Source organism: Chiloscyllium plagiosum, unplaced genomic scaffold (genome assembly GCF_037043375.1).
Source record: "Chiloscyllium plagiosum isolate Xiang-an unplaced genomic scaffold, Cpla_swu_hap1 HiC_scaffold_9, whole genome shotgun sequence".
Classification (NCBI taxonomy): domain Eukaryota; kingdom Metazoa; phylum Chordata; class Chondrichthyes; order Orectolobiformes; family Hemiscylliidae; genus Chiloscyllium; species Chiloscyllium plagiosum.
In genome coordinates this window covers 30822747-30847737 of record NW_028270147.1, presented here as the reverse complement: position 1 = coordinate 30847737, position 24991 = coordinate 30822747, and the positions used below count along the sequence as shown (strand labels likewise).

Here is a 24991-nt window from a genome sequence, read left to right as displayed (position 1 = left end):
GGATAGAGTCTGAAATAAAATACTAGGTGGGTCAACTTGTATAAAGCTCGTAGGAATGCAAAAGAGAACAAAATAAGTTGATTCTAATAATTTCAATGCAAGAAGAATGCAGGTTCTGGTTACTAGGGTTACTGATGACTAGTTGAAGAGGCTATTAAGGTACAGAGAAAATACAACAGTAGAAATGACATGTCTGGAGAAATCTTATGTCAGAGAATCAACCCTTAAAATCCATAAAGAGTATATTAATAACGATAGAGGAAAAGAACATGTAAATACATCTCAACTCCAAAAATCATTGGGCGCCTCAAATCTAAATTTATAATAGAAAATGGCATCCTAAATTTATCATTCTGTTGAAGCAATCTGTGCACAGGATTGCTGTAATTCTCTCCAACTGCCTTTTGAGCCATGTTTAAGTTTTCTTCCCTCTTCTGAGATACTTACATGCGCAAATTAAGGGTTAATGAAATAAAAATAAATTAGATGAGTCCTCTTGCCATATTCCTGTATTGAGAAAAAGTAAAACTGGAGACAAAGGATAGGGGACAAGGGTAAGAGCTAGGAGGCAGTGAAAAAGTGTGTGTAGGGTTTGAATGGACCCAGAAATGATAATGAAGTAGGAGACTCTGTCCTGTGAAGGTAGCAATGGAAGAGTATTGAAATTTATGACGCAGTGCATTGCGCTGGCCAATTCTTGGCAACAACAGGTGGACAATTAAGTTTAAGTATCTATGGGGTGAAACACGTGTTGTGAGTGTGTTATTCATTAAAATTTTGGCATGCAAAAAGAAGAAGGTTAGAAAGCTGGATTTACAAAATAATGTTTTTTAGGCAACAAGAAACTCCACAGGAATAAATCTGAGTTGCTTTTACTCCAGACTCAACACCACCACTCTGGTTAAAAGGATTCAGATCCCACCAACCGAGCTAATGGAATTTAAACTCCATGTATAATTCTGGAATTAGTCACTCAAAGGTGGTGATCATGAAACCATTGTCAGCTGTAGTAAAAATTCAACTGGTTCACTAATGTCCTTCAGGGAAGAAAGTCTGCCATCCTTACCTGGCCTGGCCTACACATGAACTGCAGCAATGTGGCTAATTTTAATTGTGCTCTGAAATGGCCCAAATAGCCACTCAATTCAAGGGTCATTTGCAATGGGTTATAATTGCTGGTGTTGCCAGTGACGCCCATATGCACGGAAAAATTAAAGAAAAACACTCACTACTGGAAATAACATTCCCCTCTACTGGGAATAACATGACCTGTATACAGGTTGGGTTGGCCTCTGGCTGTTTGATACTGCACTGACCTGAAACCAGTTAGCTGTAGTGGGTTTGCAGCTCAATGGTTTGTATAAAGTAAGGTCTAATTCTTAAAATAGACCGCTTGCTTTACTGCCCAGCTGACTTGCTATTTTCTTCAACTAATTATGAACGTTTTCATCCATGATGCACCATAACTACTACAAGATACTATTTAACAATTAAATTGCAAATTTAATCTTCAGAAAAATACCCAACTAATAGAATGACTTGCCATTGGTAACTGGAGAAGTGGAATACTACAAAGTCCACATACATAAGCAATGACTGAAGAAAACCCAATGGCTAACACGGCATTCCCTATGTGTAATGTTAATGGAACATTGTCCCAGTTGTTGCTTATTGGATGACTTTTTAGTTTAAAAAAAAGGTATAAACAACTACTTATTCTTGAAAGTTACAAAATCAGGTTTTGATCACAACTGAAGATATACACTTTTCAAACTGGATTGATAAGTGATCAATGAGTTATAACTAATGGTAACTAAACTTGTAAAGTCTGAAATACTAGGACAACAATTGTTGACCAACATTATGAACAATAATTCAACTAAAACATCTCCTCAAAACTAAACAGATAGGAATAATGAATGTTTGGCTCAAGAAAAAGACAGGACTGGGTATAAATTGAGAAATATGCCTGAGGATAAAGTGATCAGAAAAGATAGCAGTGGAAAGAAAGGAGTTATAAACTCCAAACAATCCAGGCCATCTGTCCAGTTTTCCCTCTACGATAATCCCTTTACTCCAACAGCCAGTTGAATGAACCTTTTCTGAACCTTCTGATGCAATTAATATGAGCATATGTTACCTAGGAATTGTTTTGCTTGAATTTTGCTTCATTTTACAATATTCTTACAGAGCAGAGGGAAGCCACTTGGTCTGTTATGTCCGTGCCATTCTCTGGAAGAACAATTTAGCTTGTCACATTCCTCAAACCCCTTCTTGCTGGCCTATATATTGTCAGATGCCACAGCTTGATAGATGTGAACGCTAATGGTGTGGGATTGTTGAGCTGGGGTGATTACAATCATTTTGTAAAATTAAATTCCCATGAAAGCTACTTCTCACTAATGCTGCTCATCTCCCCAAGCAATCACTCACATGAAAGTTCTAGGAGAAGCAGAGTGAGAGTATATAATAAACCTATAGATTATGATAGATAGATTTGGGCTATTCGATATCATTGCAACCTGCATTCTCAAACCCCAGAACTCTTGCTTGAAGGGAGTTTGAAGGGATTGTGAGCAGAGTGGAGAGAATTGACAAAGGAGAAAGTGCAACCACAGATGCTGGAGATCATAGCGTGGCGCTGAAAAGCCACAGGAGGTCAGACAGCATCCGGAGAGCAGAAAAGTCAACATTTCGGGCATAAGCCTTTCATCAGGAATTTTGAAGGGTTTATGCCCAAAACATCAACTCTCCTGCTCCTTGGATGCTGCCTGACCTGCTGTGCTTTTTCAGTGAGAATTGACAAAAAGATGAATTGGGGAGGGACAGTGGCTGAAAGTCAGATGGCCTGGTACAGAAAAAGGTCTGAAATATGAGGTCAGGGAGAGAGAGAGGCTACAAAAGGAGGATTCAAGATGGAGAGAGGCTTTAAGTTGGAAACTTCAGAATGGGTAAGCGCGCAGGATTAGAGAGCAAGAGAGGCCTCTTTAAGATGGGGCCAATTGGTCACATTCAATATTATGCTAAAATTATTCCTGCTGTGTTGAACTAGATTACATGCCCTATTAACTTATCGCAGTTAAAGCAAAATAACAGTAAACAGAGCAACATTAGACAGGGACTTACTGCCTCTGGAAAGCAATACCTAAATAACAAATTGAAAGGTTGGGTACATCAAAAGACAATAAAAATAGTTGGCTTGGAATATATTACATTTATTAAACAATATTAAGTTTCAAATGCGCTTTAAGAAGTCATTAAAATGTATTCACTATACAACAGCATTGTAAACGTATCAAGCATTTATTTTTCTATTTTTGATGCAATATTTAATTGGATTCTTTCATTCAAATTTTCACTTAATTATTAGGATTAAATTGATCGAAATTGAGGACTTATACAACAATCCCTTAGAGATGCAGGAATGAACATTTGCTAAAGAAACAAATTGAGCAGCATTGTCAAATGCCAGTGGCTTACCAGTCATGTCACTGTGTTTCCTAAACTTGAAACTGGCACAAACCATGATAAAGACTCAAACACTTACTGGATTGCATGGTTTTAGCAGAAATTCTTTGTGTGTATGCTCCTAAACCATGATCTGATCGTGCTGCCAAACGGAAGTAGTACATTTTATCTGGCTTCAAGCCTTCCACAGTGTATGAAGATTTAGGGTCAAATATTACTTGTTCCTGTAAATAATACAATGAAAACCGAATGAATTTTTAAAACGTTAATTGATCTATTGCTCCGAGTTAGGATTTTCTTTGATCCCTATGTTCTTCATACCAAAATACAATTAGAGAAATAGTCTAACAAATTCATACAGCTAATTAGTGTGATGAGTGGATCAGTAATAGTCTGATTATACTTTTGAAAACCAAGTTCTATAGTTGGCTAGTAAAAATTACATGACATTTAATTTAGTTTCTTAAATCTAGGAAAAGCAGATTGTAATTGCTAAATCTAATGGGAATAAAAGTCTGTATGTAAGTCCTCCACACCGTGGGCGGCACGGTGGCACAGTGGTTAGCACTGCTGCCTCACAGCGCCTGAGACCCGGGTTCAATTCCCGCCTCAGGCGACTGACTGTGTGGAGTTTGCACGTTCTCCCCGTGTCTGCGTGGGTTTCCTCCGGGTGCTCCGGTTTCCTCCCACAGTCCAAAAGATGTGCAGGGTCAGGTGAATCGGCCATGCTAAATTGCCCGTAGTGTTAGGTAAGGGGTAAATGTAGGGGTATGGGTGGGTTTCGCTTTGGCGGGTCGGTGTGGACTTGTTGGGCCGAAGGGCCTGTTTCTACACTGTAATGTAATCTAATAATCTAATCTAAATGATTACTGACCTAGTGTTAGGCTTAACGTCCTATTTCATGGGTTCATCCATGAGCTATTAATCACTGTGGTGGAATACTGTCAAATATTTTCTCAAACTTTAAGAACACGCCAATTGCATTTGCTTTATTTAGCACACTATTATCATCTTTTTAAAAATTCCAGTTGACCACTCCTTACTCAATTTTGTGTAGAAAGAGATGTTTCAACTCTTAACATAATAAATAATTTAATCATACAAAGATCTTCCTACATGTGGTTAAATATTCGAATCTTCATGCTAAACTTCATATCATTGAACGTTTTGAATGTAACATAGTAAGTTTCACTATTCTTAAATGTGTGAACTTGCAAAGCTTTTATTTAAAACTACATTGAATTCCTGATCTATTTTCTTTAAGATATTTATCAAGTTCAAATCCAAGTCTCTGCTGAATTAGATTGTACGACATTATTGGAGAAGACAGAATATTTTCTTTACCATTACTGGATGAGAAAGACAAAAAAAAAACATTGTTAAGATTACAGTGTTTCAAATTCCCAGTTCAAACATCCATACTGTTCGTATGGGCCACGGTTGAGCTCTGTTATGATTGTTCCTAAACTTAACAGGCAAAGATTCACTGCTTAAGTTCACAAATGAAAATGTGCCACTTGCAAGAGTCATTAAAAAAAAAACTGCAGATGCTGGAATCCAAAATAGACAAGCAAGAAGCTGGAAGAACACAGCAAGCCAGACAGCATTAAGAGGTGGAAAATTCAACATTTCAGGTATAATCCTTCTTCAGGAATGGAGGTGGGGGCAGGGGGAGCTGCAGATAAAGTCGGGGGGGGGGGGGGCAGGTGGAGGAGAGGTGGAATGGTGAGGTAGTGATAGGTGAATGCAGGCGGTCAGTATGACCTGGTTGGTCGATGGGAGGATTGCATCCGGTTGGCAGCTGGTAGGAGGGGTCAATAGGAGGAACGGAATGGAGGAGTCGGGACTAGAAAGGGGAATGAATGGCAATGTTATTTGAAATTGGAGAACTCCCTTTCCAGCCCCGCTTCCATTCCTCCTATCGAGCCATCCATCCAGCATCCAACCGGATTCATTCCTCCCATCGGTCAACCAGGTCGTTCTCACCACCTGCATTCACCTATGACTATCTCACCATTCTGCCCCTTTCCCCACTCATAACACTCCCTACTACCCCTTTATCTGCAGCTCCCCCAACCCCACTTTCATTCCTGAAGAAGTGTTACACCTGAAACGTCAACTTCTCCATGTCCTCATGCTGCCTGACTTGCTATGTTCTTCCAGCCTCCTGCTTGTTTACTTGGAAGAGTCATTGCCAGTTTATCAGCTTCTATAAAAATTACAGACCAGCTATGTTGCTGCAAGAAGGAGCAAGAAAGATTAAAGAACCAGTATTTTCTGTAATTTAAGAAATGAGCATAAAAATGGATACAGTATGGAATCTTGATGCCTTTTTTCACTGGACTTTTGTTTCTAAATTTTTTAAAAATTGCATGGAGTATTAAACCATAGAATACATTTTTATTTCTGTCACTTATTAAGTCAGGAAGAGTCATATACACAGTTTCAGATTCATTCCACCATGAGTTTGGACTCCAACATACCTCTTTTCCATCAATGCCCTCAGAGTATATTAGTTCATATTTGGTAATTTTCTCTTGTTGACGTAACACCCAGGAGAGTGCAATGCTTGTATCAGACTCTGCTTCAGCTTGGAATTCGGTTGGTTGAGCTGGAACTGGGAGAGAATCCAGAGCAAACAATTGTTATGCTACAGGAAACAATCTAATAATTCAAACCTATTTAATATAAACTTTACTAGGCTCTTCTCAGATAATTTTCCTCGTAGTAATTCTGAAGTAGTCTGTTGGAACTGTGTTGCTCTATAGAATAAATTTTAATGATGCGATATTTCATCCAAACATTTCATAAAAGCCTTTGCTGGATTCCATGAGAAATGTGCCTTCAATGGATTGACAATGAAATTTCTGTCCCTGGAATATTTCTGATATATAGATGCCAAACTGTCAGGGACAGCTATGTAGGCAAATCTCAGAACTATAAAAATAATAGGGTAATCATAGTAGAGGATTTCAACTTCTTCAATATTAACTGGGATGAACAAAAGCGTGAAAGGCTTAGAGGGAGTGGAGTTTTTAAAATGTGTCCAGGACAGCTTTTTATGCCAGCATGTCGAAAGGCTTACAACAGAGGGGTGAAGCTGGACCTAATTGTAGGGTACGAAGACAGGCAAATAGTAGATGCATCAGTGGGGGGTGGGCATTTTGATGTTCAGTTCGTTCTGCTATAACGTGTGTTTCTTCAGACTAATTGACTTTAACGCGATTGAAGAATTTAGACCATTATTGGTTCAACGCAAACTTTCCTTACCTGTATTGGCTATAACATGATTCCAGCCCCATTAGTTTAAATGGTACGGCTATTGCATGATTTTCTTATGACACCAAGATCTTACAAGAAAGGAACTATCACGTTATATCAAAACCGACTGTAGTGACCATAAGATGGACATGAGAAACAAGTTCTGAATTGGGGGTGAAGGCCAATTTTAAAAATAAAAATACAGGATCTGACCAAAGTGGACTAGGAGTAGCTACTCACAAGAAAATCCACATCAGAAAATCCAAATCCATATCATTCAAAGGGCTAATAGTGACAGTGTAAGGCCAACATGTTTCCATAAAGTTGAAGGATGGGATCAATAAGTCCAGATAATACAAAGATAAAAAAATATAGTTTATGTTGACGGATCAAAACAACAGATGCAAGAAAGGAGTGCAGAAAGTGCACAGGGTTACGTAGAAAAGAAATTAGGAGAGTGAATAGGGGACATAAACAAACACTGGTGAGAAACATTGAAGAAAATCAAAAGGTGTTTCATAAGTATATTACAGGAAAAGAATAACCAGGGAAAAAGTAGGGTCCATTAAGGATCAAAGTTGTAATCTGTGTGTGGAGCCAGAAGACAAAGCTGAGGTTTCAGAAAGGTTGTGACAAAGTCCTACGTAAGAGATTAATATGTAAAATTAAAGCACACGGGATTAGGGATAGTGTATTGAGCTTGACAGAAAACTGGTTAACAGACAAGAAACAAAGAGTAGGAATAAACAGATCTTTTTCTAAATGACAGGCAGTGACTAGTGGGATACTGCACAGTTTGGTTTGAAGGCCTCAACTATTTACAATATAAGTTAATGATTTAGATGAAGGAACCAAATATCCCAACATGTGCGGGTGTGCGAGAATAATGCAGCAATGTTGTAGTTTGATTTGGATAGGCTACGTGAGAGGGCAAATGCATGGAAGATGCAGCCAACTCCCTCACCTATAGACTACCCTTTCATCCATTCATTCACTTTGCCTTTCACTCATTTGTTAAATTGATCTTGCCTTTAAAACATACTGAATATGGTTGCTAATGCTGTACAAAGGGACATATCCATATTGCTGATTCAAAAAGAAATTGTAGGCAGTATAAGTGGCATTTCAGCTGACTGATGGATTGTCTATACACAATTATTTCAATTCTTATAATAAACACTAAAAAGGTTCCAGGTGGCAGAGTGAAAAACCTGAAAAGCGAAACTGGAAAATCTCTTTAAGAATCCTGATATGTTTTAAATTTGGTGAAAGAATTACAGGTGATGCTATAATTCTTTATTTTGGCATGGAGTTGGAAGAATATAAACACAAAATCTCACTCTGTTGCTATCTCGTGACTATTTTCAGTTAACATTATTTTTGGTTCCATTCAGTTGACTGGATGGTTAGTTTGTGCTGAAGAATAATACCAACAGCACTGAATCAATTCCTATACTGGCTTTGGTCACATGAAACCCCACGTTCTCAACCTTGCCCTTCACCTGCTGATCCTCAGGCTAAGCTCACCACCACTTGTCTGCATCTATAGGAAAAGCAGCCACTGGTCTCTAGGAGTATGGCGTCTTCCACTTTTACTGGAAAGTTCACGTTTAGGTGTTGACTGAGGACAGGATTAAACTCATCTGTGATATCATCATTGTGCCACAGTCTGCTAATATTTGCTATCTCGGTGGAGACACTGGTTAACTAAGCTCAGACATGGAGGAGAGTCCCTTGGGTGATCCTATATCAGTGTGAAGAAAAATAAAATAGAACATGAAAATCAGAGAGAATATTCTTCAGAGAATAGTTTCTTATTTGGGTGTTCTATTGCTCCATCGGTCTTAAACTAACAATGGGGTAACTGTTATGCACAGGCAAAGAATATTTTCTGTTGACAATAACAATTGTGAACATATTGCCGAATGAAAGAAACATTTTGTCGAAGCTTTTCATCTTACACTTATCAAAATTATTTGGGGTATTAAAATTCAACAGGTGAGAACACTCATATTGTATGAAAGGACAGTGCTGATTCGTTAGTAAGTGGTGCCATGGAGAGTGCAACAATTAATGATGATCAAGAGTTAACTGCCAAGCTGATTGGTCCCTGAGTTGCGACAGGTACAGTGTGTATACATGTTCTTTCTGTCTGCAAAGAACAGGGCTCAATGTATGCGGTTTCCAATGTGTGCAACTGCACCACACTGGAAGCCCAACTAACAATTCGAAATTGGCTGTCAGTGCAATTCTTCTGACAATCACGATTATCCAGAAAATTGCAGAGTTACGCCTAATGCTAGATACCGCTGCCTAATTTGCAAGCATGGGCTGTTTGGGTACTGTGAACTTGCATACAGGTTGTTCTGTTATAACATGCATTTCATCATCGCAAATTCGCTGTAACGTGATTGACAAACTGGGGACATCGTTTCTACAGTGCAAACTTTAAAACGTGTGTTGGCTGTAAAGCGATTACAGCATCACTAAGCACTATTTCTAAAGTGCAATTTTTCTATAAAACGGGGTTGTATAAGAACACAATAATCATGTTATAGGAAGAACTGACTGTACTTGGTACCATAAAGGCACTTAAATTCATATGCCATATTAATTAAGTATATGATAGCGAAGGCATCTTCTTGGCTTAACACCAGCACTCTGTTCGTGGCAAACACCTCTCATGCTGCTACTGCATAATAGCAGTGTGAAATGGCTAGTTTCTCCAATTGCTCAAACTGTTGTGATACCTTACCCTTCCACAATAATGTAAAGAAGACTGGACATTTTTAGCACCAAGAAAGACCGCTTTACGGCCATTAACGCACTGCTGCAATATGGAGCAAGAAAGTATCTGAATGGCATAACCAATCATGCACAGGATGGCTTTGGCGGACCTAGTTCAGCATTGAGTTTGCAGGGTAAAGAAATGGCTTAGGTCCTATTTAGGAGTTTGCTGAGGAAACCAATCTTATAGCACATGGAACTTATGAATTCCAATGACTACACTGGCTAGTTTTGGTAGATTTGTGGTAGATTGTAGTAAAGAACCCCATGGTCAGCTTCTCAGCTCAAATATCAAAAAATAGGTGCTCATTTGACTGTTTAATTTCAAACTTGAATTGGAGTGATGGATAGAGCCATTAAGACATGGAAAAAATTTTGTAAATGCAACCACAGATTAAAATATATCAAATGTAACAGAGTCACAGAGGTTTTACAGCATGGAAAAAGATACTTTGTCCCACCATGTCCTTTCTGGTCATCAAGCACCTATCTATTCAAATCCTATTTCCCAGCATTAGGCCTGCAGTGCATAAAATCCTAACTAACTCTATCTCCTCATATGCTAGTCCTGCTATCCTAGGTATCAACTTGGTAAACCTTCACTGCACTTCCTCTATAGCAAGAACGTCCTTCCTCAGGTAAGGAGACCAGGAGTGCACACATTTCAGGTGTGGCCTCGCCAATACCATGTCTAACTATAGCAAGACATCCTTGTTCATGTACTCAAATCCTCTTGCTATCAAGGCAACATATAGTTTGCCTTCCTTACCTCTAGTTGGACTGCACAATTACTTTCAGCGACTGGTGTACGAGGACACCCAGGTCTCATAGAACATTACAGCGCACTACAGGCCCTTCGGCCCTCGATGCTGTGACGACTTGTCATACCAATCTGAACGCCATGTAACCTACACTATTCCATGTATGTCCATATGCTTGTTCAATGACGACTTAAATGTACTTAAAGTTGGCAAATCTACTACTGTTGCAGGCAAAGCATTCCATACCCTTACTCTGAGTAAAGAAACTACCTCTGACATCTGTCCTATATCTATCACCCCTCAATTTAAAGCTATGCCCCCTCGTGCTCGCTGTCACCACTCTTGGAAAAAGGCTCTCCCTGTCCACCCTGTCTAACCCTCTAATTATCTTATATGTCTCTATTAAGTCACCGCTCAACCTTCTTTTCTCCAACGAAAACAGCCTCAAGTCCCTCAGCCTTTCCTCGTAAGACCTTCCCTCCATACCAGGCAACATCCTCGTAAATATCCTCTGCACCCTTTCCAAAGCTTCCACATCCTTTTTATAATGCGGTGACCAGAACTGTACACAATACTCCAAATGCAGCCGCACTATAGTTTTGTACAGCTGTAGCATAACCTCATGGTTCCGGAACTCGATCCCTCTATTAATAAAAGCTAAAACACTGTATGCCTTCTTAAAAACCCTGTCAACCTGGGTGGCAACTTTCAAGGATCTGTGTACCTGGACACCGAGATCTCTCTGCTCATGTAAACGACCAAGAATCTTACCATTAGCCCAGTACTTTGCATTCCGGTTATTCCGACCAAAGTGAATCACCTCACACTTGTCCGCATTAAACTCCATTTGCCACCTCTCAGCCTAGCTATGCAGCTTATCTATGTCTCTCTGTAACCTACAACATCCTTCGTCACTATCCACAACTCCACCGACCTTTGTGTCATTTGCAAATTTACTAACCCACCCTTCTACGCCCTCATCCAGAACGTTTATAAAAATGACCAACAGCAGTCTTCTGGCACTATTCCTGTAGACAATGACAATTTAAAGATCAATGCCAAAGGCTCAGCAATCTCCTCCCTGGCTTCCCAGAGGATCCGAGGATAAATCCCATCCGGCCCAGGGGACTTATCTATTTTCAGACTCTGCAGGATTTCTAATACCTCTTCCTTGTGAACCTCAATCCCACCTAGTCTAGTAGCCTGTATCTCAGTATTCTCCTCGACAACATTGTCGTTTTCTAGAGTGAATACTGTCGAAAAATATTCATTTAGTGCTTCCCCTATCTCCTCTGACTCCACACACAACTTCCCACTACTATCCTTGATTGGCCCTAATCTTACTCTTGTCATTCTTTTATTCCTTAAATACTATGAGATGTGAAGGCTCAGTTAGGGCGCTTGAGGGTTACAAGATAGCCAGGAAAGACCTAAAGAGAGAGCTCAGAAGAGCCAGGAGGAGACATGAGAAGTTGTTGGTGGATCGGATCAGGGTAAACCCTAAGCCTTAGGGTTTACCCTGATCCTATCCACCAACAACTTCTCATGTCTCCTCCTGGCTCTTCTGAGCTCTCTCTTTAGGTCTTTCCTGGCTATCTTGTAACCCTCAAGCGCCCTAACTGAGCCTTCACATCTCATCCTAACATAAGCCTTCTTCTTCTTCCTCTTCTTCCTCTTGACCAGAGATTACACTTCCTTCGTAAACCATGGCTCCTGCGTTCTACAGCTTCCTCCCTGCCTGACAGGTACATACTTATCTAGGACACACAGTAGCTTTTCCTTGAATAAACTCCACATTTCTAATGTGCCCGTCCCCTGTAGTTTCCTTCCCCATCCTATGCTTCCTAAATCTTGCCTTTCCTCCAGCTGTAACTCTTGCCCAGTGGTATACACCTATCCATTTCTATCACTAAAGTAAACATAACAGAATTGTGATCGCTATCACCAAAGTGTTCACCTACTTCCAAGTCTAACACCTGGCCAGGCTCTTTACCCAGTATCAAGTCTAATGTAGCTTCACCCCTTGTTGGCCTGTCTACATACTGTGTCAGGAAGCCCTCCTGCACACATTGGACAAAAACTGACCCATCTATAGTACTCGTACTATAGTGTTTCCAGTCAATATTTAGAAAGTTGAAGTCCTCCATGATAACTACCCTGTCCCTCTCACTCCTATCGAGAATCATCTTTGCTATCCTTTCCTCTACATCTCTGGAACTATTCGGAGGCCTATAGATAACTCCCAACAGGGTGACCTCTCCTTTCCTGTTTCTAACCTCAGCCCAAACTACCTCAGTTGACGAGTCCCCAAACATTCTTTCTGCAACTGTAATTCTGTCCTTGACCAACAATGCCACACCTCCCCCTCTTTTACCATCTTCTCTGTTCTTACTGAAACATCTAAATCCTGGCACCTGCAACAACCATTCCAGTCCCTGCTGTAACCATGTCTCCGAAATGGCCATAACATCGAAGACCCAGGTACCAACCCATGCTGCAAGTTCACCCACTTTATTCCAGATGCTCCTGGCATTGAAGTAGACACACTTCAAACCAACTTCTTGCTTGCCGGTTCCATCTTGCGTCCCTGAAACTTGATTTTGGACCTCCCTACTCTCAACCTTTTCTATACTCGAATTACAATTTTGGTTTCCATCCCCCTGCTGGATTAGTTTAAACCCACCCCAAGGGCCTTAGCGAATTCCCCCCCCAGGATATTGGTACCCCTCTGGTTCAGATGAAGACCATCCTGCTTGTAGTGGTCCCACCTACCCCAGTCTCGTTAAGCATTGTCCCCTCTCACAATTTATAGCCGATCAAATAATAATCTACCTTCCTATTTTTGCTACCAAAGTGGATAACCTTACATTTATTCCCATTATACTGTGAATTTCTGTTGAGAATTTCTGTCCCAGAAGACTGGAAAGTAGTTATTGATCATGTGCAGATAGATAGGATTACTTTAGAATGGCAACATCAGTGGCACAGACATGGTGGGCTGAAGGGTCTGTTCCTGTGCTGTACTGTTTTATGTTCTAATGGGGAGTGGTCAATTTTGTTGTTCAATAGAATTACACATATGATAGCCATTAAACTGGTCCAACATTTCCTAGGTTATTAAGTCTCATGGATCTGCCCCAACCTTCACCCTGATCTTAGGGCTGAAGACTTTGCAGACAATCCCAGACAACAGATAATCAGGCCATCAGAAGTTTAAATTTCCTGGGCAAGTCCTATGCACATTTGTGCATGCATCAGGACTTCTGTCGGATCTTTGCTGTATTTCCCAACACATATGTTTAACAAAGTGGAGACTAGAAAATTTTGGCCAATGAAGATCTTGAGCCAAATAAGTCAGCTTACCTCAGCTATGGTATCAAAGGAGAAGTAACAATGACTCTCAAACTCTCTTGCTATTTGTTGTTTTCTACTGAATAATGCATGTAAGATGTTTGAAGTTTTCCTCAGTCTACTAACGTGATGGCTAAGTGTATTTATTAAGGAAAGTGACTTATGTTGGATGCTGGTGGACCGACACCACCTCTGAAATCGTACTAAAAAAAGTCATCCCTATCTGAAGCAGCAGCATAAAAATTTGAAACAAAAAAATATCACTCTTGTGATATTTAAAACTCTAAGAGCAATGCATTTCCCTCGAGATTGTACCAACAACACACCTCATCCAATCTGGCAATAATCACCATTAGTGTATCAGCATGATGCCATAACACACCAAATGATTACTATCAACTACGAATAGTTTAGTGATGGAGAGTTACATCCATTGATTACTTGCTTGAAACTAGGATAAAAATATTTCATGTAGGACTTCAAATGTTAGAAACGGAAGGAATTTTTATACTTTCAGGAAAATTCAATTTGGGGAGAAACTATAGTCTGTTAACCCCATCTAATATCACATTCATACAGGTTAATTCTTAAAACAAGAATGCAGAGATCCATTCAGACAATTCTCTTTCATTCGTTTAATTTTAAAATCAAAAGTGTTATATGGGCACAGATAGGAAATGTTGTGACTCACCTCCTTGCTTTGTTTTGACTTGTATAATTTCAGATGGTGGTCCATCGCCAACTGAGGTGAATGCCAATACACGGATGCTGTATATTGTATCTGTTATTAAACTACCGATGGTTGTTAGACGGCTGTCATCCAAATTATGTTTGTACCACATATTTAAGGGAAGCCTGGAATCTGTAGTATAATATACACGATAACCCCGAATCTGTCCATTAGACTCTTCTGGCTCCTCCCACTGGATTAACATGGTGCTGGCACTCAGCATACGAGCCTGGACTTTTAAAGGTGGGCTGGATGGAGCCTGCTCACCTGTTCTGGTTTCCACTAGTTCACTGGGAGGACCTCTGCCTATATTATTTACTGCAATGATTCGGAATTCATACTCTGAGTATGGGCTGAGACCTCCAATACTGTATCGCGTGGTGGCAACTCCATCCACCTCTTGGAAAGGTCCATCAGAGGATTTTGGTTTATATTGAATAACATAGTATGGTATCAGTTCCATATTTCCTGATTCCCATGTCAGTGTAACACTGGTAGCAGTTGTCTCTGTAACGCTCGTCATTGTGGGTGGCTTTGGTAAAGCTAAAATACACAAGCATTTACACATAGAAAAGTTATTGTAAAGTGTAATATAAACCTACAAATGAGTAAATGGAGTAACAAACTAAATATATTTTGCATTTTAATTACAAAACATCTGACTGATCATATTTTAAAATTGAGAAACTATCAAAAAATGAGGGAACAAGAAAAATCAAATGTTATCAATATATACTGCACCTTAAGTCATAGTCACCATTTTCTGCCTGCCAAATTATTATTACAGCTATGGATTCCAAACAGAAATATGGCCTTCTGAACTTTAACCAAACCAAATTCACCTCAAACTAAAGAAATCCATGTACTATAAGGCTGACTATGAGATAATTCTATGACAATATTAAGGAAAGTACTTCTGAGCAGAGATAAACAGAACCACAGCTATAACCCACTTGTTTTTAGTGGGAGTGGAACAAGGGCAGAGGAAATAAATATCAACACAGACATACTTCTCTCATTTATGAGGCCAGGTGACTATGAATGTTAGTTGTGAGTCAGGCATTTTTACCCTGGCTTATATGGCTTACCTTTAACTGTTATTTGTGCTGTTGCCTCAATAACACCCAGTGAAGACATGGCAACACATGTGTAATTCTTAGATTCCTTTATATTAACCAGTTCCAGAACGTTACGTCCAACAGGCATGTCTTCTTCTGGTGTGAGTTCCAATGCTCCAGCCACCCATTTCACATAGGGCATGGGTGAACCCACAGCTACACAGGTAAGGTTAACGCTGCCCCCTGGCATCACTTCATGGCTAGTGGGTGGGATAGAGAACCGAGGGGGAACTCGACGCACTGGAAAGGAACATATTTGTGGTAGAATCAAAAATATTAAAAGAGCCTCAGCTACTACCATGCAGGGCACACAAGCCACATCCACCCACCACACCTGGATACTTTCGTAAATATCAGTTTCTTCATTACAAAAATGAACTGTAGTAAAATAAAATCTATATGGTTGATGCTTTAATAATGCAAGCACCAAGCAACAATGTCTGATGTGTGCTATAAATCAGACTTGCATGAGGAAACAACACAGAATAAACTTCTCCTCTATACAGCTATCTGCGGTTAAGCAAAAGAAAACACATCCCACATCTGAATCATAACAAGTATTTTATAAGAAAATAGATTTAAAAAATTGCTATCCTTTAATACATGAATATTTACATTAAAAAGGCAAAATCAAATATCAGGGAATCCTCTTAATTCTGAATTCAAATGATCCTTTGCAGATTTAATATAATGGGTCTGTTTCTGAAATACTGTAAAAGCAAACCTCCAAGTAAGTTATTTTTACGTCTGTTTTTCTCAGGTTACCTTGCAATACACAGTGGGAGGGGGTGTATATACAATAGGATCCAGGTGAGTTTCACACAAATTTATATTGTCTATGGGGAAACAATTAAACTCTAGGTCACTAAGCTAACTTTAACAATTCTCATGTGGAGAGCTACAGGAACAATGTGCCCTAACACAACATAAGCATAGCAGTGTGTTAATCCCTCCAAATAAGTTCATTTCTGGTATTCTCCAAGGTTAATGCCACTAATTCCCTCTCTCAACTTGCAGAGGAGCACATAATCTTGAATATAAATAGCATGCTTTTTCAAAATCCAGAAAATAGAACAATTTGGTTGTTGCTGGATAAGCATAGAATTCCACATTTCACTGTTACTTCTACACCGCTATCAGAGTTGAACAGTTGTGAAGAATAGCACACAACAAAACAAAAAGAATGACTGTTAATGTATATATTCTTCCAGAATTTAGGGAATTTGAAACATAATAGATGTATCATTTTTAACAAAAAATGTTACAGTGTAAAATGGCACTGCAGTTTTCAATGAAATCTAAGCAGCTGTTTGGCGATACCACAAATGAGGCCGATTTGTGAAATACTAAATTTTATTTTCAAAATTTGCTGTGGAATTAAATTTATAGTAGAGTATTCGGAACTGCAATAACACGTCAAATGTGATTGTTAAATTGAACAAATAATGTATATGATTTCACAGTTTAAAAATAAATAAATGAAAAGAACAGAAATTTGCAAATTCTTTCACATTTTTATTACTTTTAACTTTAATGCCAGCTGAAAAACAAAAAAAAATTGCATAGTGCCGACATGTGGAAATTGGCTGGGGAAATCAGGTCAAAATTGGTGTTAATTTCTAAGAAATGGCACAATATAGTACATTAAACTCAAACTCTGTCTGTTTAACATTAAAGGGAATCAAATGGAAGAAATCTTGCGACAAAGGGTGACAGCATTTTGGTGGGTTGCTGAAAGTTTCTTATCAACATTTTCAACACTATCAGGGTTTAATGTGCAACAACTCTGTCCCATCACACAATTTGTGCTATATTAGAATCAAATGACAGGATAGATCTTGACAAGCATTTAAAGGTTATGATGGGATAAAATGCGCTATTACGTAACAAGATATTCTGTTAATCTTACTTACAAATGCAATTAAAGTCAATCTCTTGCTAACCATCAGCAATTTGGAAACCAGCAGAGTGGGCCATAAAAGACTGTTCTTCCAGTTTCAAGCACTATGATTGTAACTCAAATCATTCTTCGAAAAAAACTCAAATATTATTTAAGATATTTTTGAATGTTTACATTTAAGATTACTACAACGTTTTTCTAATTTTAAAAAAGTGTAAGTTAAATGGCTTTTGTGAAATTATAAACCTTCTATCTTTCAAAATGGATTTTTATGAACAGAAAACTTCATTCAATGTTTTGTTTGACAATTAGTCATTCAAGGGCATTGCAGTCGAGCTGGGGTGGAATACATCATTATCAATCAGACTGCAAAATCCAAGACCAGGCTCCTTAATAATTTGCCTGTGTTAAATGCATTTGGCTTGAGTTACATAAGTATTTATTACCTGACCTTGCCCTGCTCAGCTAGCTTCAAATGATTCATTTGCTTTTCCCAAAACTGCTATAGTCCTGCATAGGCCTCTCTGTCTAAGATGGGTATAGGGAGAAAAAGAACTGTATACCTCACCCTGATGCAATTGTGTTGTTGCTGGCTATTCACAAAATGAGAGTATAAATTGTGAATTAATCACCCAGTCCAGATTATCCTTCACTACAAGCTGCAATGGGAGAAAAATCAAGCATAATAAGGAATACTCTTTTCAAGATGCTTGTGTGGTGGTGGGGGTTACTTACAACTGCCAATTTTACAATTTAGAATTCGTATTCTGACATACTATTCTCATACCAGAAATCTTCAGTGAACCCAGTCCTGGTGACTCCAGATGTAATGGCTAATATACTACAAGGAAAATCTCATAATAGTTTCTGCACCATTGGAACGTAGTTAGTTAAGATATAGATTAACTCAGAAAAATATTCTTCAGTACATGTAAACATCATTTTGCTAGTGCTACAGTGTCCTGTAATACCATGACCTGGATCATTCATTTGACATCACACAGATCATCAAAGGTATTCTACCTGTTTTGAAACTACAATGCCTGGTTGACTGTTGCTCTCCAGACTGAATGTTTTGCTTCTGATACTATTTAATGTGCAAGTGGTTAGAGAATAATTCTGCCATTACTCATGGGAATGGAAATGGTTTCAACATGATGGCGATTTATCAAACTGAACATCTCCAGACTATTAAATTCTGACCACATCAGTCTTGTTTTACAGAAATGAACCACCACTTTTTAAATACTAGCTTTCGGATAAACTGTTGACAATGGGGCTTTGGTTTCACCGCAGAGAAATTTGCAGCGAACAATTTGCAAAAGCTTGGCTTGTAAGCTTACATTGTGCTTACATTCGATCAACATGCATCAGGTTTACAGCTCTCATGCAGTTTAATGGAAGGAAAAGTCAATGAACCACAGCAAGAGGTAAGAAAGAGCTGCTGCACTCATATATGAAATAAAACAGTTTGCACAAACTCCCACACATATAAAATTAAGGAATGCATTACAGTAAAGCATGCCATGCATTTTCACAATTCAAATCATTAGAAATTTCTTTTCTTCCAATGATAGCAATGGAACTATGACAAACATAACAATCAATAATAGTATTGGAACTGGGATGGATATTCAAAATTCCAATTCCATACAAAATACGTCTTATCTACATCAGTGTAAGGATAAATTGCTACTATGAAGTACCTCTGTCATTGTACACTTTTCAACAAAATTTGCAAGGTTGATTAAACTAATGTCAGGATTTTCATAGTTAATATTACATGTACAATTTCTCCAATTTCTTATTTAGCAAAGTTCTATTTGTAAAGCATCATTGTATTTCCACGAATAACGTGGAACATTCAAAGTGTTTCTTGATGTGACTTTATTTATCAATTTACAAGGTAAAAATTAGGATCAACAGTGGGCCATTTTGCCCTCCAAGCCTGCTCTGCCAGTTGATAAAATAATGGCTGATCTATTTCCTATCATGAGAATTAAATTGAGAATTCAAACCTAACATAACCCCACCGCATAGAGAATGGCAACTCAGTATTGTTAATGTTTCATTTTTGAGTTACATTTACATAACTAATACATAGGAAGCAATCTCAGATTGCTCTGTGAAATGCCATTCTGTAACAAATTAAAATAAGGATGAAAATAAGGATGTGGTCTATTTTCCACATAAAAAATATCTAAAACAATGGAAGGCAGGAAATCAAATATTCCTGTTTACCAAACATTAAATAGATTCATAGTCTCTTAATAATAGAGTGCTGTTAAATATGAGAATATGAGAACCAGGTTATGGTGTTCACAAATGAAATTAGATCCAGTTATAGAAGACACACGACTTAAAAAAACAGAAGACATGTTGCTTCGCTTAGGTGCAAATACCAGCATGCATTGAACAGGAAAACATGAGGAACATATTGCACAAATAAATAACAAAGCATGAATCTTATTCCCAAAACTAGCTATTAAATACAGGTAAAGATATTGTAAAAATAGGTTAATCTAGTTGGCCATAATGATATCTTATCTAATAGCAATCACTTATGAAAACTACATGTTACTTGCTAACATACCAAATTTTGTTCAAATCATCACATCATTAACTGTAGGATTCAAACTCAGTCAATTTCAGTATTAAAAATTATTTCACATTCATCCCAGTCCCACTCGAAATCAGGATTCAACTGATACTGATATTACACTATACCAATCACACTATTCTGTTAAAGGGCAAAAGAAACTCAATCGTTTTGAAAGTAATTTAAACTTTGGCAAAAAAGTAAGATTCAATGCCAATGAACAGTTTCAATCAACAGGAGCACTCAAAGGAAGCCTTTTTCTTAAAGACTGGTATAATAAACCAGATTATGCTTTCAAATATGAAATGACAAATTTATCATGGATATGCAGCTGGAGCCTTTCATTTCCAAATCTTTCAATCCTGCATCACCTTTCCCTTTTCTGTTTAACCATGTCACCCAAACATTGGTTTTAGATATCAGCATTGGTAGAGTGATAAATCTAGACATCAGTTAATCCTTTTTGAACATTGTTGAATGGACACTGCAGCAGTGGTGATGCTTCTATTTTGTTGAATGTTATGTATAAAATGAAATGCAAGTCAGTAAGCTGGGGTAGAGCCTCAAGTTCTTCCAAGAAGTGCATGCAAAAATCTATAATAGCATACATTAACTTCAAATTCACAAAGGAAATAAAGGAGGGGAAAAATTAATAATTCAACATGCTCTGACTCACAAACACAGCAATATTAGCATACAACATTTATTGATTGCTCTGTCCGTTTCATGTTGGTAGCTGAATTCAACATAATGGAATTAGTCTATCATCGCTCCTCCAGTGACGTCAAAACCAATTTCCAAGAAAAGCTTTATTATCTGGTAATTCTTATTTTGCCCAAACAAAATAAATGTGCCTGACTGATATTGTCTGTGCTACAACGTTGGGGGGGGGGGGGAGGGGCAAAAAAAATAAGCTAAGAAAAGGTTTTATTTTTCACTTTCAGTAATTAAATCCAAAAGATATTCTTGCCATGGATTGAATGTGACTTGATGTCAATTTCTGATGCCAGAAATTTGGAGGTCGCCACGTGAACTACACTGATATTACCCAGTTTTGCAGTCATATGTGCTTTTCTCCTGTATCTTTTAATTCTACAGGAAGAGAAAACAAAGGTTGTGCTATAAACAAAAGATTATCCTAACATCAATTCAACATAGGTGTAAAAAAAAGGATGAAATATAGTATGAATTAATGACGATTCAAAAGAAAGTGGAACAAAAGGCAAGAACAGAAAGGAATACATTGCAGTGTCAAGGCGGAAGCCAGTAGCCAAACTATCCCAAATTTGTTATAACTGGCAAAAGGTTCCCAATGTTCTCCACTGTTGTGAATTTTCCAGATAATGATTCTGTAATGAACTAAAAAATACAGATTGATTTTAGTTAACAATTTCATTACTATTGTATCATGTGATTATTAGGATGATGGATAGCGAAATAAAAATGTTTCATCTAGTGGTCCTTACAATCCAAAACAGCAGTCTCAATCAGAGAAGTTATTCGATTAACTGACATTAGATGGTTAAAATTTTCATTCTTATATTACTGGGTCCTTCACTATGCTGATTATTATTCTTATTGTAAATTTAAATAACATTGCCAAAGTACTCTCTCACTAAAGCAATGCAGACATCATTATATGATACCGGTTCTTAATTACGCACTAGTTGTGCTAGCTGTAGTTTTTTTTCTATAGCCCACTAGAATCATTGTAGAACAGGAAATATTGAATATTGTAGAAACAGAAATGGTCTCCATCAAGTCAATGTTAATGCAATAGAGAGGTCTGCTTGGGTCTTTATAGGAGCAGAAAGAAGATTTGCTGCATTTTGGGAAAGCAAATCTTAGCAGGACTTATACACTTAATGGTAAGGTCCTAGGGAGTGTTGGTGAACAAAGAGACCTTGCAGTGCAGGTTCATAGCTCCTTGAAAGTGGAGTCGCAGGTAGATAGGATAGTGAAGAAGGCGTTTGGTATGCTTTCCTTTATTGGTCAGAGTATTGAGTACAAGAGTTGGGAGGTCATGTTGCGGCTGTACAGGACATTGGTTAGGCCACTGTTGGAATATTGCGTGCAATTCTGGTCTCCTTCCTATTGGAAAGATGTTGTGAAACTTGAAAGTGTTCAGAAAAGATTTACAAGGATGTTGCCAGGGTTGGAGGATTTGAGCTACAGGGAGAGGCTGAACAGGTTGGGGCTGTTTTTCCTGGAGTGTTGGAGGCTGAGGGGTGACCTATTTGAGGTTTATAAAATTATGAGGGGCATGGATAGGATAAATAGACAAAGTCTTTTCCCTGGGGTCAGTGAGTCCAGAACTAGAGGGCATAGGTTTAGGGTGAGAGGAGAAAGATATGAAAGAGACCTAAGGGGCAACTTTTTCACGCAGAGGGTGGTACGTGTATGGAATGAGCTGCCAGAGGAAGTGGTGGAGGCTGGTACAATTGCAACATTTAAGAGGCATTTGGATGGGTATATGAATAGGAAGGGTTTGGAGGGGTATGGGCCGGCTGCTGGCAGGTGGGACTAGATTGGGTTGGGATATCTGGTCGGCATGGACAGGTTGGACCGAAGGGTCTGTTTCCATGCTATACATCTCTATGACTCTAAATGCACATCAGTGGTCATACAGAAGCAGGAATGAGCTTAATGAGGGTAACTTTCGAAATGGAAAAAAGAACCTGCGAAGGTTGCAGCAGAGGCAAACATAATGTGCACCAGGATCATATAGAGACAGAAATAGACCTCACCATGGTCACTGCATAGGCAATGTGTCCAGAATGTGTTCAGAAAAGGTGGGTAAAGAAAGATTTAATTAACCTTTTGGTATGGATTTAATTTCCCTCTACTATTGTCTTTCAACAACGCATTTCAAAGCAGTGGTTTAGCAGGAATGCCATCTAATATGGTGATTCAAACTGGACAGATTGAAACTTTGGGAGTATGAGTTCAAATACCAGCATGGAAGAATATGTAAAAATGTGTATTTAATTACAGAGATGAGGAGGAATTTCTTTTCTCAGAGGGCTGAAAGTCGTTCAAACTCCTTGCCACAAAGAGGCTGAGGGGCCAAGTCCTTGTGTTTATTTAAGATTGAGATGGAGAGATTTTTAGCAGTAGAGCAATCAACGAATATGGGAAAAGGCAGGAGAGTGGACATGAGGAATGCCTGATCAACTATGATCTTATTGAATGGTGGAACTGAATCGAGGGCAATGGCCTGCTCCTGTTCCTATTCTTGTAGTCTACTTGTAACAGATAATTAGGTGGGACTGATGTCCAAAATTGCCATCCATTCAGAGTAGCTGGGTCAAAAGCTTTGAACTCCCATCCTAAAAGGGCTCACACCACATGAACTGTAATAATTCAAGACAGCAACATGCCAGCATCATCTTGAGTGAATGAGGATTGAGCAACAAATGCTGGCTAAGCTAGGGACACTCACATCACATGAAAGAATGAAAAAATTGACCATAGCACCATTCATAACATAGTGAATGTATGTCTACAACGTAAGACAGCATACATTTCATTACTACAATCACTGCTTTTTAAAAGAAAAATTGTTTTCAGGATGTTAGCATCACTGGCAAGGCCAACAGCTGTTGTATATTTCTATCTGCTTTGGGAAGCTAACAATATGGCATTTTCTTGAATTATCTTGCAGAGACTTGAAATAACTAAATGGCTTGCGAGACCAATTTAAGGGTCAGTTTAGAGCTAAACATGTGGAATATGGTCCTATAATCGTATGATACAAAGTAGAACCCTCAATAAAGTAATGTAATGCAGACTGAGAGCCATTTAATTTCTGCAACAGAGAACTTATGAAGAATATGCCCTTCATAGTTCCAGGATATCCCAAAGCTCTTTGTAGCTAAAAAAGCACACCCAACTTCTCAATGATGGAGTGAGTTTCCCTACAGACAATTTGTAAAAGCTGTGATATATGATATCCACAAAATTTAAACATTCGGGATATTGTCTGGAAAAGCAGGAATAAAAAGAGCTTTGAGCCATTGGCATGCATGAAGTTTGACCTTCTGCAATTGAATTTTCCCCAATCAATCCTCTTTCAAATGTTATGTATAATATTTTTCTCTGCCCTAACTCTGTCACTCACTGGACATACACAAATGAGTTAAGCTGTTTGAAGCAGGATCTGACCAAAACATCTTCCTCTGTAAAGCGCCAACAAAAACTTGAGGTGCTTGAAAATGAGCAAACTACTCATTCTGAATCCATGAAGATGCTTGTTTTTATTACTAAAGACATGAGCTTTAGTTTCAATTAGGACATGCCAATTAAGTATCATACTAACATCTCATTGTGACAACTGTACAGAAATCAAAGTAACACAGTTTTACTGTTCTATAAAAATGAAAAGAGAAAAGGATAAAGAGAACTGAAGCGAAAAACCTATGAAAAACAGCAGAAATGTTAAGAATCAAGATAATTTCATTAAACCAAGGGATCTGTACTATGAAGGGATACATTACAGTCTATGGTAATTCCATTTTGACCACCGTAGTTTGTGCCGAACACCAAATTACAAATAGATAAAATTTCCAATTCAGACACTATTGTTTATGTAGCAAAAGCAAAATACTGTGAGTGCAGGATCACCTCCTTTGTAACTCTCGTATCTTCTGTTGTTATTTACTCCACTACTGTGACTTCATTGTAGCATCAAAATAATTCTAGCTTTAATATTAATACTTGCATATTTATAAAATCACTTTAGGTGCGTCGTTCGAGCTTGGCTATTCCAAATGGATGTGATCAATTTCATATTTTAAATGTATTATAAATTAAGAAATCTGAAGTAATTTGGTATTTGTGATGATCAAATGTAAAAATCTGAATAACTGCCTCAACAATTTTAAAAGCTGAAGGTGAAATTTGGATTATCATTTCAAAGTAATAGTCATGCAGCTACCAACTGTGAAAGAAGCAGAGAGCAGATAAAATTTTCCTCATGGCACAGAACAGAGCCATTGATTGAGAATTGAAAGTAAG

The 24991-nt window shown here is 38.3% G+C and overlaps 1 protein-coding gene across 17 annotated transcripts in view; it reads right to left on the bottom strand.

Moving 5' to 3' along the window:
• Positions 1-24991, bottom strand: part of LOC122554240 (receptor-type tyrosine-protein phosphatase F-like) — a 469298-nt gene that overhangs the window by 158357 nt on the left and 285950 nt on the right. For all 17 annotated transcript variants that reach the window (XM_087990512.1, XM_087990511.1, XM_087990513.1 and 14 more), the window contains 4 exons: positions 15447-15716; positions 14320-14901; positions 5952-6085; positions 3548-3692 (listed from right to left, as the gene is read on the bottom strand). In XM_087990512.1, coding sequence (XP_087846638.1) covers positions 3548-3692; positions 5952-6085; positions 14320-14901; positions 15447-15716 — 1131 coding nt within the window. The remainder of the gene's footprint in view (positions 1-3547; positions 3693-5951; positions 6086-14319; positions 14902-15446; positions 15717-24991) is intronic.